General features: G+C 40.7%; 1 protein-coding gene across 3 annotated transcripts in view; it reads right to left on the reverse strand.

The window, feature by feature from the left end:
* The window catches only part of LOC117466535 (partitioning defective 3 homolog B-like), a 291,025-nt gene that overhangs the window by 256,132 nt on the left and 19,985 nt on the right, over positions 1-14,908 (reverse strand). For all 3 annotated transcript variants that reach the window (XM_034109836.2, XM_034109835.2, XM_034109837.2), the window contains exon 2: positions 10,678-10,779. In XM_034109836.2, coding sequence (XP_033965727.1) covers positions 10,678-10,779 — 102 coding nt within the window. The remainder of the gene's footprint in view (positions 1-10,677; positions 10,780-14,908) is intronic.

Raw genomic sequence — 14,908 nt, forward strand, 5'->3', positions numbered from 1 at the left:
GGTCACTGGTACAAGTCCTTTAATGGAACCAAAAAAGAAATAATATGTATATATGGCTAATAGGCGCATTCACACTGCGGTACTTTTCCCACAAAGGTTCATGCGAACTTAGTTCATGATCGCGTTCACACCAAAAAGAGCCGGTACTAAAATTAGTTCATGCGAACCTTTTTACCCGCAGGGTAGAAGCAGGGACTTTCGAGCGGCTCTTTTGTGAGAAAAGAGCTATATTTCTGATTGGCTGGGCGGATTGCAAACCACGCCCCGTAAAACTCCCAAAAAGTTTTGTGAAGCCGCCATTTTATTATCCTCGCATTAGCATTATTAGCATTAGCATTAGCCCAGCGCAGAGAGACTAACTTATGGCAACACAAAATAAAACATGGGAGCGGTGGAGATGAGGAGGTGTCGGCGTTCTGGTGATTTACTCGGAAGGCTTCAGTAGAAGCTGCTGTGACTCCCAGCAGCTACTACTGAAGCCAGTCCCCAACTCCGGGGACTTCCGGCCGGGGACTTTGGGCGGCAGTATACGCTGTGAAGTGTTTGCGGCCTGCCAGTAAACCCAAAGCAGAAGAAGAAGAAGTTACGTCAGCGGCTTCATTTGACTAATCCTCCCCCAGGGACTTTTTCCGGTGTGAACGTGATCTGTACTTAGTTCATGCGAACCTAAAGAGTTCGCATGAACTAAGTTCGCATGAACCTTTGTGGGAAAAGTACTGCGGCGTGAATGCGCCTAATGGCTCCAGGGCACCAAACCCCTTCACTCATACACCTCTCCTTTAATGCATGTGTTTGTACATTAATCTAAAAACAAAATCTCCACTAGAAGATTAAAGGTATTGCACAACATTTGTAAATAAATATACATCTCAAAAAAGAAGATAAAACACAACCAAAATAGTTATAATATAAAAGTTGAGCATTAATATAAAAATATGGCCATCGCTATCTGACAAATAAAACACTATTAAGGGGCATATTAAATTAGATATACATTTGAAATGTACAATGTGAACTTATAAGTGCAATTAACAAAAATGATGCCATGGATGCCAGTCTGTCCCAGCCCTGCTTATCCTCTGGCTACAAACCTCTCTCCCAGCCACATGTGATAGCAACATGGGCCAAGGAAGTAAAAAGGAAATCAGACAGAAAGGAATTTAAAGAAGGACAGAAAATTAGATCATTATGTAAATATGAATGAAGCTGGGACACACACACACACACACACACACACACACACACACACACACACACACACACACACACACACACACACACACACACACACACACACACACACACACACACACACACACACACACACACACACACACACACACACACACACACACACACACAGAGTTGGCTCGAGTCCACCAACTGACCATCTAAACGTCTCCAAGTCTGACTGTTAGGGTTGTTTCAGCTCATCGGCCTGCCAGACAGTATAATCCCCAGACATGCTTCAAGTTTGATCAATTCAAAGTGCATTTTAACAGGATTAACAAGGCCATTTACAAACAGTTTCAGAAAAGTACTGAATGTGGCATTGTAGACCCAGTGTGAGAAAAAGTTTTTAGAAAGTACTTGTCCATGGACAAGTGAGTTTGGCAACTTTCTTGTCCGAATACATTTTTCACGACAAAAATTGGGGCCACTGGAATCTTCTTCTTCGTCATCGTATTTTCCCACGGTTTTTACGACACCGCTAACGTAAGTGAGCGGTAAGATTTTACTGCATCACACAAAGGGTTGGGTATCGTTTGGATTTTAACGATTCCGGTTCTGCTTTTCGATTCCGGTTCTTTAAGAGGGTAAAAATAAGTCCCATGACAAACTGGGAGAAAAATATATTTATGAAAACATTAAGTCAAATCTGTATTCCTATTTACAAATCACTTCATACTGTTGAATTTCTTACGGTTATTGAATACAATTATATAAAAATAATCTCTGCATTGTTTAGTTAGTTCCAAGTGGTGCAGTTTGAGAATGTACAATTGGCCAAGTCTCCTCTGATGTTACACTGCAACCTGCCTGTGAGACACAGTCCAACCACACATGTCCAACACATAGGACATAACCTAATAATAATAATAATAATAATGACACATTAGATGTATAGTCTATAGGCCTAGCGCTTTTCTACAACTCAAAGACGCTTGCACGCTTACACATGTCCTGCAATACACATGCTGCAGCTGCCCAGCTGCTCACTGTTTGTAAAAGTAAATAAATAGTATTTCAATAATGTACTTTCTATACCCTGCTTCATAAACAATACTGACATCCCTGTGCTCCTCCGAGTCTGGGGGTCCGGGGATGTGAGGACAGCGCGAGGACACAGACAGGGAGGCTGCTTCACTTCATAAAGGAAATGGTGGTCAATATTAACAACACAGGAGCTAAAACGCTTAATAACCTTCATTACGTGTTAGAGAAAGAACATAAGAAAGTGGATCTGCTGTGTGTAGAGAGAGAGAGAGAGAGAGAGAGAGAGAGAGAGAGAGAGAGAGAGAGAGAGAGAGAGAGAGAGAGACGCTGAGCTGATACGGAGCATAGAGAGAGAGAGAGAGCTGCAGTCCGCGGGGCTCGGTCTCGCCTCCTGTCCTCACAACTCTTATTAATCCCGGTACCGGACAATTGGTATTTGTTCCTACTTGGAACCGAGTTTTGCTTCACAACCCTGCCACTGTGCTACACTTCCAGCCCCGCCCCCGTCTAACTGTACAGAAAGCGGCGAGATGCATTTCCTTAGGAATCGACAAACAGAACCGAAACTAACATTTCTAAACGAACAATGGCGGACACGTACAGTTTGCGAATGAGTTCTGCCTTTTGTAAACTGAATGTATCAATAATTTGTCAATAAATCAGGGCGAAAACGTCACTTGTCCACCGGACAAGTCAATTGAAAGATCTACTTGTCCGATATTGTAAATAACACGTCCCGGACGGTGGGACGTGTACTTTTTCGCACACTGAGACCTTACTGAACAACATTTATCTGAGGAGGTGAACACTGGAGAGCCAAAGGAACAGTTGTTATCTCACAAACGCTTCTTTCCTCTGATGTTCATGCCAGGTCTCTGGGCTTATAAACTCCGTGACAAAGTTATAATGGTACAGATCAGGGGAATGATACAAGAACCTTTCAAAGACACAGAGTATCGTGCAGCAATACAAAAAAGTTGAAAAACATATCAATCTGATTTGCTTTCCTCGCCTTATACTGATTCTCATGTGGATCCTTCACCATAAATCCTGATATTAGAGGAAAGGAAAAATGTAAAAAATGCCTTGGAGAAAGTAAAGGTGTTCATGAATAGAAACATTTAGCTAGTATCTGAACCAACAAGAAGTCCTGGTAAAGGCCATTAGTATCTGAATACAATCAAACCAAACCATTCGTTATGTAATGTTCATGTGCGTGACTAGTTAATAGTCAAAATAATGATTGGCACAATTACCCATGATTAAAGTTCTGCTCACGCTGAGCCTACCTACCTTGAGGCTAGCTGGTGCCCAAATAGTCTTTCCATTGAAATAGGTCAAACACGAGAATGTATTAGGGTATCAACGATTATAAACGTCTTTAGAACATAATGATATGATCATATTGTGTTATCTTATATAAACATTTTGTCAAAGTTATAATTAGACACTGACAAAATTAACACTATGCAATTGTGTACACATTTGCCATATTGTGATATGACACAATGCCTAAAAGACATTTAAATTAATATTATGATTAATTTTAGTCTCATTAGCCAGCCTTACTGGGTGCATGTGTGCTTAAGCTATGCGTATGTGTTAAAGTGTTAACAAGACAAGTTCGACTGAAGCAATTTGGTAGAGTGTGATGTCCGATTGTAGGTTTTTAACTAGCCTCACTTTTATCGATCAATAATATTAGGCTAACTATGTGTGTAAGGTAAACACATATGCACTCCCACCATAATAGAATGCATTGTTTGTATCAGTGACATGTAAATGTATGCTTGCTGTGATCACCAGTGCTCTTGTTTGAAGAATATTCGTGTTTAACCCTGATGTTTGCAAAGGAACGCATGCCAAGTGTGTTTTTGGTCTGTGTTTGCATGAGTGCATTTGATCAACAGCATGTGTTATTATTAATGTCCTCGAACATACATCAATATCATACAAGGCAACAGTGCCCCCCCCCCCCTGCTATCCATTACCAGCTAACCTTTTCAACAAACCCTGTTCTCTGTACGGCTGTTTCTGCAATACCTTCAAGATTGGAAAAATACATTAGGAATTACACTTCCAGCTACATGGAAACTGCTGATGGGAATCCAGACTTCCTGCTTACATTTCATTTTCCTAGGCATAAAGCTAGGAGTGGGCCTGATAAACAACATGCAAGGGAGACAGTAGGGGAATGGAGAAGAAAAAGTGGGCTTGTGCGGCAGTCTAAAAAGGTACATTTGCACAGGAAACACATTAGAAAAATAGTTAAATAGTTTTCCATATATTTCCACCTGCTAAAACTATTTTCTTTGAGGTGGTAAGGGATAATGCAAAGGGTCTAGCTACTGAACAATGTTTCTTTCTCATGTTTTAACATGTTATTAATGTATTTATTTGCCTTCCTCTGTAGCTCTGTCTATAAATGTAGATATTACTTGAAAGATGAACTGAACAACCCTAAAAAAAAATGGTCAAAGTGAAGTGGTCTCGTTTACCAATTTGCCTAGAAAAAGACTCTGCACCTAAATGTAGCATTGACAGACCTATGCTAACGGTTCCCCTTTACCGCTATTATTTCCTCTACGCTAAGCTATGCTTTGCTTAGCTACACCACGCTAAGCTAAACATGTCCCACATCACATCATATAATAAATCAAAATCCAAAATAGACAGATTCGTAAATATACCATACATTTATAAACCTACAAATAGGCAGCACACTTCCTCATAGTAGGTACCATACCACCTTAAACATTTATAAATGTGAGCCCTCCTTCAAATGCAGTAGTCGGGTGAATTTCAGCAATGGATTTTTTTAAACGGTATTTCTGACCTCTGTCTTCAGCAGACCTCGAAACTCTTCTGTGTTTTCTTTGTGGTCTAAACCTAAAGCCAGTCAGTGAGAGTCTGGGCTACAGTAGAACACTCATCTGGGATTAGGAGCCGTTTATTCATCTCAGCTCAGTAATACTATGAGAGCCTCGCTTCAGAATCCAATGAATATTTCACACTTTCATTTCATATGCAATCTCTGCTGCTCAGAAGTGTGTATTGCTGGGTATCATTCTGCACAGTTTACTTTGTGTGTGTGTGTGTGTGTGTGTGTGTGTGTGTGTGTGTGTGTGTGTGTGTGTGTGTGTGTGTGTGTGTGTGTGTGTGTGTGTGTGTGTGTGTGTGTGTGTGTGTGTGTGTGTGTGTGTGTGTGTGTGTGTGTGTGTGTGTCTTGTTCCATTTTCTGGGTTTTTTCAATATTATTTGGATTTAGGGTTAGGGTAAGAGGTTAGAGGAGCATTCTTTTTTGTGGTATTTACTGCATTTTGCAAACACAGTCTTTTGCTACTCACTGATGACCCGACAGTGAAGAATAAACATATTTATAACTAGTTTAGCTAGTTCCAGAGGTAGATAAAATAGCTAAGTGTGTTAGGTCTAACTCTTGTGTGTTTTGCTCTGCTCACCGGTCCGTCACAGCGGGTGGAGCTGCAGGATTTCTGCTTCACACACGTTGCATACCACTATTTTATTGTCATTTCCGGACACCTTCAAATACTGCCAGACTGGTGAAGCCATTTTGGCGAGCTTGTTTTGCCGCCCACAGAGAAAAGTGTCATGTATTTTTACGTCATAATTTTACGTCATGTGATCGGCTCTCGCGATCGGCATTTTTAGAGAGCACCGATCAGCAGAGAGTGAGTATCGGCAGATATCGATCGGCGGCCGATCGATTGGAGCATCCCTAGTGGAATATCAGTGTTTCCCCTATATACAATTAGCGGCGGTGCAGCAAGTAGTCAAGATAGTCAGTTTAGCTTCGGTTGCTGTTGCATAACGGTCAACTCAGCAGTCTCTCGCGTTCGCTTGGTCAAATCAGCAGCTATTCATTTTAGAGTGCGCAATGCACCAGAAAAGCACAAGAACGGTTCTTGAACCGGAACCGGTTTGGTTTATTGGCAGTTTGCAAACCAATTAAGAATACTGGAGTGTGAAACAAGAGCTATTGAGTCAGTGTTGTGGTGCTTTGGTCTGGAATCTGTGAGCTAACCACGCCCCGTTCATTTGCATATAAGGAATGGAAATGTGTCATTATGAAATACAAGTCTCTTGAAATAAATAAATGTGTCATTATGAAATAAAGGTTGTGTGTGTGTGTGTGTGTGTGTGTGTGTGTGTGTGTGTGTGTGTGTGTGTGTGTGTGTGTGTGTGTGTGTGTGTGTGTGTGTGTGTGTGTGTGTGTGTGTGTGTGTGTGTGTGTGTGTGTGTGTGTGTGTGTGTGTGTGTGTGTGTCACTGTATGTGTGTGTCACTGTATGTGTGTTTTGGGGAATTAGAGTAAGGTACTTTTTTTTATTCGCATATTGAACATTTTATTTTATAGTATCCATGTGTTTTTTTTAATACTATATTTGTATACCACTTATCCTACTATTCAAATGAACCAGTGCTTATCATTTTTAAATAGGTTAAACTTTGCCTCTTTTGACATCAACTCATTAACTTAGTTTTCTTCTGAAACAATCATCTGATAACTAGCAACCCTCTCGCAACAACACAAGGTCAGAATCAGCGCTGACTGTAAGGCTGTGTTGACGGTGATGCGTTTACTTGCTGACGTACATCCTGAAGCGCATCTGAACAATAAAATAGGCACCTTCCTTTACATTTAATTGTGATTTGCATTTGACTCCTAAATTTCACCCTAAACCTCTGGTTTTATAGAAATATGTGAAATAAGATGTCAACTCAAAATAACAAGACCTGACATCAGAAATCGTTACGTTACAAGATGCTCATTTTTGTCTTTGCAGTGCAAAGTTAATACCACGTCATTCAATTATAGACTTGCGATATTAAAAATGATATGAGCATTTTACAAGGACTGACCAAGTTAGATTACCGTTGTGACTACGTTAATGTGTTCAGGGTTCTTGGTTAGAGCTGAGATTAAGGTAAAGAGGGTATATTAACAAAAGGGCCTATAAATATCTTAATCTGGCACACGTTAGATAAACTTTACACATGTTTGGACCGTTTCATCTCCATGGTAACAAACCACTGCCTTTGTGTCAACTGTTGCCCAGCTGCTCGTTAAAACCTTTTAAAAGTACATTTGGGCTGTGTCCAAAAGATTCCCTTGTTCCAACAGGAGTTGCTTCGGACCATATGTTGCATGTCTCCCCTCCGTCTCCTCCTTTCAACACTGTCACTTAAATAAAGGCACTGGTTACTCCAAATATTATTTAATATTATATTAGAGCCGAGTAATTGTCTGCCTTTATTCATTTGGCTGTGCCGTAAACAGCAACAATTATGCAATGATGGATTGGTGTGCATGCTCTTCGTTCTTGAGTGTCAGGCCAGTTTGGCTTATGCGCCAATAATAGGGGTGTCACGGTTCACAGAAGTCACGGTTCGGTTCGTACCTCGGTTTAGGGGTCACGGTTCGGTACGGGTTCGGTACAACAACAAAAAAGTCCCAAATGCATAATTCCAGGTTTGTTGTTATTTATTTTTGAACAGTAGTGCAAGTTTCAGTTTCAAAATAAGGAACTCTGACATTTTGAATAATTAACTGTATTAAACAGTTAAAAACAAACCACAAACAGTACCACACACACTCAGATGGCCATATTATCTATAATGGCTGATGTCAAACAAAAAGGTTTCATCAAGCTGTAAAACTAAAAAGAATGTCTTGAAAATATGACATCATAAATAATAAGAAAGTGTTTCAAGAGCGCAAAGTCGTTGAAAAACATATGCCAAAAGCTTCCGTTATTTATATTGGTCTCTCGGCTCTCATGCCTATTGGCTTCTTAAAAACAGCGGGGATCAGCTGTTGAACTGCTGTTGTCTTTTGCCGGGCTCTGGTGATTGGCAAATCTGGGTGATGCCTTCTGATATGATTTAGCATGTTTGGCGTGTTACCATTAGCATACCGCACCGCTATCGAACAACGCCGACACACCGTCCTCGTCTGATCCACCACTCGCACACTTCATCGTTCATCGTTATTGTAGTCCACAGGGAACCCGAAATGTTCCCACACAGCTGATTTAAAAGAAGCAGGTGGGTTCTAGCTCCTGTGTGTTATCTGAAATTGCCATACTAACTTTTCTTCTTCTTGCATTTAGTTTGTTTCGTTGTTGTGTTTCTTCTTGTTCTTCATTTGTTGTTTAAGGGCGGCTGGCAAACAGCTTTTAGGCGCAATACCGCCCCCTGGATTATAAATAGTGTAATGGATACTGCCCTGAATGAGACTTTTTTCCCACTCGTAAAAAAAAAGGCGTATTCGTCGTGCATAGGTAGAGTGAAAACTATCCAACGGCAGGATGGGTGAATGCTGCTCTCTGAAGCTCTACAACACCATGGCAACAGGCTCTCATAATAGTAATCCCTGTGGTCAGTTGCTGGTCTCCTGACTCTGTTATTGCTCCTGTCATGGAGTCGTGTGGCCCCTGGGCGGGGGCTTAGCGTGTCATCATGTAACTCTCCGGCTCACTTTGAGACATTAGGGCTCATGAGGGAAACTCATCCAGCAGAGAGAACATCATAAGCTAGAAATATTTTTTAAAACGTCATGTGGGACAATATAATCGTCAGGGCAAAAACGCTATTCATAACACAATATAATAAACACTTTTCATTCAGCTGGAAACTAAATTAACTTGGTAACAAGATCTAAAAGCGAGATATTAACTGTGTGCCCTTTTTAGAGAAGGAGAGATCACTTAGTCCTTAGGTTCTTACAGCCCTGAGAGAAATTGCCAACCTATGCAACTTTGTTCTTAATTAGTTCAGAGAATCTCCAACAAATCCTGCAGAATGTATACATCCTTAAAGGCATACAGTATGAGCCGAGCACGGGGTAATGTGCATAACATTTTATAGCCAGTAGGTTGCTCAGATTTTTTAGGCAGTGACCTAAATGAAAAATTCACTTCACCATAGGACACAGGCTCATTAAAACATGTTGATACTGTTTTAATGTGCAGAGAGGGTTCCAGATTCCTTTCAGGTCCTTAACCATGGTTCAAAAACCCTTAATCTAAGCCATTTATCACATTCTAATAATGCCTGCGTCCATATGACAGAGTGAAAAGACCTTTCCAAAGGGGGAAAATGAAAAATGACACATTCCTCAGGGGGAAACTAAGGAAACGGGGATGTATGGATTGAGTTTGCAAAGTCTCCAAAAAGTGAATTGCTAATGACACAGCCTAACGCTGAAGGCAAAGTAAAACCTTTTCCCTTTGAATTTTGCTTGTGAGGCAATATTCTATCCAAGGGAGTGGCTTACACGACACTGCAGCTCAATAATGTGAACACACACACTCTCACACACACAGAAATCTGCTCAAACATTCGTACAAGTCCATACACTTTGCTATGTGACCAATGAATAGCTTTAAATCAAAAGGATCAATGCGTTATATGAGAGGTATCAAAAGGATCAATAGGGATACAGATGGTTTATTAGAGCTGTCAGACACCTGTTTATTTTCTTTGTGGACTGGCAAGCTTTATATTTGTTGAGTAACATGCATGTGTGTGTACTCTGCTTACTGTTGGTCACTCAGGAATCAAGCTGTTTTGATGTGAGGCTATTTAACCTCACATGAGTTACGGTATGTCCACACAGCAGCTTCAGAAGAATCTTCCACCGCTTCCAACGCTTCTCTGCCCATTGACTTTGAATGGGGATGACGTCACTTTGCCTCGCTTTTCGCCGAACTGCATTGTGGGGGAGCGAAGCGAAGATTTCCAGGATGTCCAGGATCTCCAGGATTCAAAAGTTGAGCAATGTTCAACTTTTGAAGCTGAGCTGGAAGCGCCAGCCAATCAAACACGTTTATGCAAATCTGACAGTAGAAGCGCTAGCCAATCAAACCGCGTGTAAGCAGGGAGAACCAGACCGCAGTTCATTTCCTCATATTCCAAACGAGAAATTACGGTAGCAAATCACCCGGTTCTTTACGACCAGAACTATTAACGGGATACAAACCGGAGGAACCAGGCATGGAGGGAGGTGGCAGAGACAGTGGGTGAAACTGGTAGGTTTGGGGAGTTTATATATATATGTATTGCTCGCATAAAATCCCCGGGGTTTTTTGCTTTGTATGTCGGGGGCGGGAGATTCATGTGATTGGTTGTTGGTCGCATTGCTCGCAAAAAATCCCCAAGCTGTCAGACACGCCCAGCTCCAAGATTTTCAAGATTTTTGAAAAGCTGCTGTGTGGACGTACCGTTAGTCAGACTTCACAGGTTTGAATTGAGAAGATGAATGTCACATGGCTGTTTATAGGTCAGCTTAAAGTGACAAAACCACTGTCATAATGTCAGTTTTTATATTAAAGTGAAGTGAAATCAAGTAAAGCTATTTCACTGATCTCTTTCAAATCTTTGTCAGACTTAAACCAGGAGCAATGCCACAACATGGCGTTTCCCCAGCAGTTCTTACCTTGTCCTTGTCTTCTACCAGATCACTGAGTATGTCATCGGGGTCCAGGATCCCCCCATCACAGTATTCAACATGGTGAGTCCTGACCAGGAAATCTCCTTCCTGTAACACAGGTTCAACAAACATCATTCAACAAGATAATGTCCAAATAAACCTGAAATCTGCTGAACTCTTTACCCATTGTATACATGTATACATATTAGGGTTGGCAGAAACTGACCATGATCAAAATCGATTATTCGGCAGCCCTGGCAAATAATAATCGATTAATCGACCGACCCCCCCCCCCCAAGGGAGAGAAAAAAAAAAAACTCAGACAAAAGGAATTCCGTTGTTTTCTTTACTGGAGCATGTTTAACAGTACAAACAAAATAAACGACAAATAAACCAACATCAACATGATGTTGGTTTATTTTTTGTTATTTTCTAAAGTGCCTGCCATTGCCTTTATTTGGAGATGCGCTATGCGCGCACAATGTATTTATTGCAATGCTGCCATTATTAAATACATACTACAGCTTGTATTAATAATAGCAGCATTGCAATAAATATTATTATAGCAATTTATTTATTGCAATATTGCTATTATTAACAATACAGGCTACAGCCTGTATTAATAATAGCATTGCAATAAATAAATTGTGCGCGCATCTTCAAATGGATGCACTCAAAACGCATTGTTGAGGTTGAGCTGTGATAGACCAACGTCTTTTCGCAGAGCTTGCATTTAACTTCCTTTGGACTTGTAAGTTCGAACTAGTTCCATGAGGAGGAACTCTTTTTACCTGCCGCTTTGTTCATCTTTAGTCGCACGTGTGAGGGAGAGGGGGGGTGGGGGCGGGGTCGGTGTGTAGCGCTGCAGCAGCAGTCTGCTCTGCACGCAGGCTTCCTCCAAGTTTACAGTAAAACAAACTGGTGGTGTGACCATTGGCCATTTACAATTATTAATACTATTACTATTATTAGCATTAGTCTATATTTTGGTTGAAACTAAGCCAGAAAAAAAAAAATAATACATAAATAATAATAAAAAAATATATAAATAAAATCGATTTTTACAAATAATATTCGATTATGGAGACTGTAACGAATATTCGAATAATCGAATAATCACTGGCATCTCTAATACATATGTGCCTGACTGCCTTTTATAAATAGTAGCTGCAGGAGTCAGTCACACCTCCATCAAGGCTGATTCAATGAAGCCTTGAAAGGGTAATGTCCCTTGGAATGAAAAAGACGAGCTTTTCCCAAGCATGTTCAGCTATGTAGATTTGATTCACTTACATGGGATATGCATTTGGCAAAAAGGTTTTTCTTTAAATGGCTTTGAAGTTTCAGAAAAAAAACGATTCTAAAAACCATGTTTAAGCATTTTCAAGACTTTCAAATATTCATTCAAGACATTTTAATTCCGATAAAGGTTCTTTTTTTTTAATGGTCAGCTGATTTCAGCTAAAGTAAAAAAATCTCAGCACCAAAACTAATGCTTGTCTGTGGAACAAAACATTCAGAAAAATAGGAGGGATTTGTCGATTTTACATAATTGTTCGCATTCATAATTGAAAAACATATACAAATGATCATGGTGTGAATTTCTAAGAACATGCGTACCAAACAAATGTTTTGTTAAGTATGAAGAATACTATTGGTAGGCCAGGATATCTCTGCAGTTTCACAATACTTCATTCAAAATGGTATTTTAACACATTTATCCTTTAATTGTGCTTCCTGTGAATTGAGTATTGCACATGTCCATGTAATGATTTTGATACAATTCTGAATAATTGTGCCACCCTTGATGAAAACAATGCTCAGGGCTAAAGGCCTCCCCTGCTGGTCCAGGGTTTCACACACAGACTATACTTGGGCGGGCCGCCCAGGTATATTAACGGCTGCCCAAGTATATTTCGCGACCCATTTAGGTTTTTGTTTTTTTTATAATTTTTTGTATTCGTCCTTGACCACGACGCCATCTGCGATCGATTAACTTGTGTACTGATCTCGCCTCCTTCTGGCCTGTTAAGTGGCCTGCCTCACACAGGGTGACTGGCTGTCCACATGATGTGGCCTGCCGACATGGCCACTGTCATACAAATCATAAATCAAAGCCCTTGATTGGTCTCTGTGTGTCATTCAAGCTCGGGATATGCTCAGCTCAGGTGAGGTGAGGTAAAGGACTCTCTGAGTGTTTAGATAGTTAACTTAGTCTAAGTTCTCAGTGGGTCTCAAACGGTGTGGTCACCATTTATGTAAACACATATTTCCATTTGAGAGGGTAGTGATTAGTCTAATGGATAGTGAGGTGGGCTGAAGATCGGAAGGCTGTGAGTTCAAATCCCGCCAGGAACACCACCACTAGTGTGCTCTTGAGTAAGGCACTTAGCCCTTAGTTACTCCAGGGAGAATGTCCCTGTAATCGGTCATTATAAGTCGCTTTGGATAAAAGCGTCAGCTAAATTAAATGTAATGTGATTAGTAAAATATGCATGAATAAATAAATAAAAAGTTAACTGGGTGAAAAAAGGTAAGATACACTTTTAAAACTTGTTGAGAGAAAACTAGTCCTTGCTGCTGCCTCAAAGAGGAGCAGGGGGAGAGGAGGGAGACAGGAGAGGCTGATTCAGGAGCACAGACACACTCACAACTATAAATGAACCAAAAATAAATTAATAAAACAAGTTTCAGTGTTTTTTTCATATTGGAAATGGTATGGTATTGGTTATGGCCATGATTTTATGATTATTGAAATGTATACAGTTCTGTTTAATATAGGTGTTTCCATAGATCTAGTCTCTTTATTTTCCCCTCAAAATGTACCAGATTGATGCGTTTAACTCCAAAATAAAAAATAAAATCTTACCGGAGGGCATGCCCCTGGACCCCCATAGAGGATTTGAGGTCGACCCCCAATAAAAATCACATGGATAGGTTCCTAAATACATTTATTTTTTTAAATAGTAACCCATTTCCATATGTTCATGTGTGGGTAGTAGATTTAAACTATAGGGCTATCATTATGGGCCCTGCCTGTACCTGTTCGCTCTGCCATCGCGTGAAGGGTCTGCTAACAAGCGACCAACAGAAAGGTTAATGTTGTTGTTGCACATCACATCACATCACATCACCCCCCGCTACCACCACCCCCCCAAGTATATTTCAGATATGTGGGAAACAGATCTCTGGGAAACACTGGCAGTTAATGGACCAGCACCAGAGGTGTTCCCATACACACAGGCGTTGGAGCTGTTCTTCATGAAATCCCAGAAGGATGAAGTGCTCTGACAAACAGTGCCATCTTTGCGCAAAATGATTATACAGGAATGAAAAGTCAATAAATAAACATGTTATTAAAACTTTTTTTTTTTTTTTTTTCGGGCACCCCCCCCCCCCCCCCCCGCCCGCTGCCACCACCCGCCCAAGTATATTTCAGATCTGTGGGAAACACTGTGGTCCCTAACTCTTCCACTCTGCTCCTCATTATAGTTTACGTATACCTTTCTCTTGACAACTCTCGCATTCCCGCCCTCTTCTTTGTTTCTTTCGTCCTTACAACCTTCCACATCTTTTCCTAGGTGCCGTGTAGATTACTCGGGCCCGGCCTTTCTCTCTCCCTCCTCCCTCCCTCGCTCCGCTGTGTTGGGTCTGTGATTAATGACACGCACACTGCACCGGACAGCTGACTACATAGAGCTGCTTGTTGAACAACATATTGAGACGACGCACACCAACGTGCACGCAAACACGTAGACAAACCACAAACAGCCTCAGGAAAGGTATGACTCAAAATGTTGCAAGGTGCCGCTCCATTAAATCACTCTTTCAGGGTCAGGCACTGTCGATGCTTTTCAAGAACTCCATCAGGGAGAGGGGGAGATAGAGAAGGGCGCTGCAAGTCCGAGTATCACTGCAAGTCTCAATGTCCATACATGTTCCTACTCTACATCAAAACCCTTTATAATGAATGATTTACTTCCTCTTTAAATAGAATGTTATGGTGTAATATTGTTTTTTTTTGTACATTAATAAGTAAGACAGAGAGCAATGACTTCCTAAATGTTGTGTTAAAAAATAAATAAATGTAAAATAGAAAAAACTGTACCTTGTTGCATTGCAATACCGTACAAATAATGTCACCACTGTACGATGCTTGGTTTTCATACTCACATATTTAAGGATAGAATATGTAGTGCTTAAAGTTGTTTTTGAATTTAACCAATTGTTTGTATAT

The sequence above is a fragment of the Pseudochaenichthys georgianus genome, chromosome 21 (genome assembly GCF_902827115.2).
Source record: "Pseudochaenichthys georgianus chromosome 21, fPseGeo1.2, whole genome shotgun sequence".
NCBI lineage: Eukaryota > Metazoa > Chordata > Actinopteri > Perciformes > Channichthyidae > Pseudochaenichthys > Pseudochaenichthys georgianus.